At 48.5% G+C, this 1583-nt stretch overlaps 1 protein-coding gene across 1 annotated transcript in view; it reads left to right on the forward strand.

Moving 5' to 3' along the window:
* The window catches only part of EMH_0024670 (SAG family member), a gene marked incomplete at both ends in the record, with an annotated part of 1028 nt that extends 985 nt beyond the window's left edge, over positions 1-43 (forward strand). Inside the window, one exon of the mRNA XM_013502331.1 lies at positions 1-43. Coding sequence (XP_013357785.1) covers positions 1-43 — 43 coding nt within the window.
* Between the last annotated feature and the right edge of the window lie 1540 nt (positions 44-1583).

Genomic DNA, 1583 nt, shown 5'->3' on the forward strand with positions numbered 1-1583 from the left:
GCAAAAACGGGGAGCGGGGGAAGCACAGCAGACAAGGAATTGAAGGCGCTTCTGTGTGTCACAACCCCCAAAGCTTTGACAGAGAAAGAGGCTCCTTACAGGTATGTTGACCCCTTAAACTTGCGACTGTCGTTGCCCCTTAGAGTATTGAAAACCCTTACCTTCTCTTTTGATTCTTCTCCAGCAAGGTGAGTTGCTTGAAATTGTTTGTGCGCCTCAGTCAAGAACAGTGGGATCGCATCACCAAGGCCATCAATTCCGGCAGCGCAGCAGTGCCGACTTTCTTCGCCGTTGCTGCCGCAGCAGTGGCTGCTCTTTTCTTGTAAAGAACCCCTTGAGTCATCAACTCAAACGACAGCGCTTGTACATCTGCCATTTACCGTTTATTGGGGACAGTTAAAGGAAGTCCCTCGGGACGGTCACCTGCTGACTTTTGCGGGTGGCTTCCTGCAACTTTCTCTTAACTGCCTCAAACTTCCTTACGTAAGATCCCAACAGCGTACGCTGCTAACGCCATATCTTTCCTCAAAGTAGGGGCAGCACAAGTCCTATCTAGCCAACGGGACCGAAAAAAAGTAAGGCCTTATGCCATGTGTTAAGCGAAGAACTTGTGTGTACGGCAATTGCACTACTTGTAGTTTTTCAGCTAGCGAACTAAGCATCGTTTGACGGGGAAAAATATTATAATACCAACCAACATAGTCATACAATGTCCAGCAACGTGGGTGCACTAGCACTGCACAGAGCTGCAGCCTTACACCGATTGCTTGACTTCGAGTTTTCTCACGATAAATCTATCGACATTAGCATCTGTATACTATATCAAATGGCTACAAGCACAACACTGAATATATGCGTCCAGTACTGGGGAGTCCTGTGAACGGTAGTTATCTTAAAATGAGATGCTACGATATGCCCAGTTTTAGCGAGGGGTGGCAGAAAAGAAGGGCCATTGCGGACGGACGAAATGAAGCTTGGAAAGCCCTACAAGTTGAAGCCAATGTTGTAGTGCCGTTGAGTTTTCTTGGTGTGGGGTCATTCCCATTGCTGGGAACGAGATCACAGCGATGCATCAGTTGAGAGTTGGGGGTTCTTGCCGTGGCGCTTTCAGTGGTGGGCTCCATACCACATTGGCGCATCAGCTGAGGGCAACATTGGCTGTTTTGGGGTAGAACGCACTTCGCATTTCGGCCCATTCTGGCTGGAGTTAGTAGAAGGCAGCAGATGGGCTTTGTGGCGGTTAAAATGGCTTATTAGCGGCCGATGTAGGGGATTATTTGCAGCAACTACGTTCCTACATAAAAGGATCGAACTCTGAAGTACTCTTTGAGTTAACAGGGCGTGCCTAAACTTGAAATGGGAGTGAACGCAGAGCAGAACGATGCAGATATCTGAAGTGGGGGGACTGGAAGTGGGTCCCTTGAACTCCTAGAGCTATGCTTCACTGAGGACGGCAACAAACCACAGTGCAAAGGAAGCTGGCTGCAAATAACGAAGCCGCGGCAAAGTGAAGGCAAAACGCGTTCAACTGGACACTTTAATGCACTCAGACAGGGGAAAATATCGTCAACAATCACTTTCCT

This window comes from Eimeria mitis, genomic scaffold, assembly GCF_000499745.2.
Source record: "Eimeria mitis Houghton genomic scaffold, Emh_scaff888, whole genome shotgun sequence".
Classification (NCBI taxonomy): Eukaryota; Apicomplexa; class Conoidasida; order Eucoccidiorida; family Eimeriidae; genus Eimeria; species Eimeria mitis.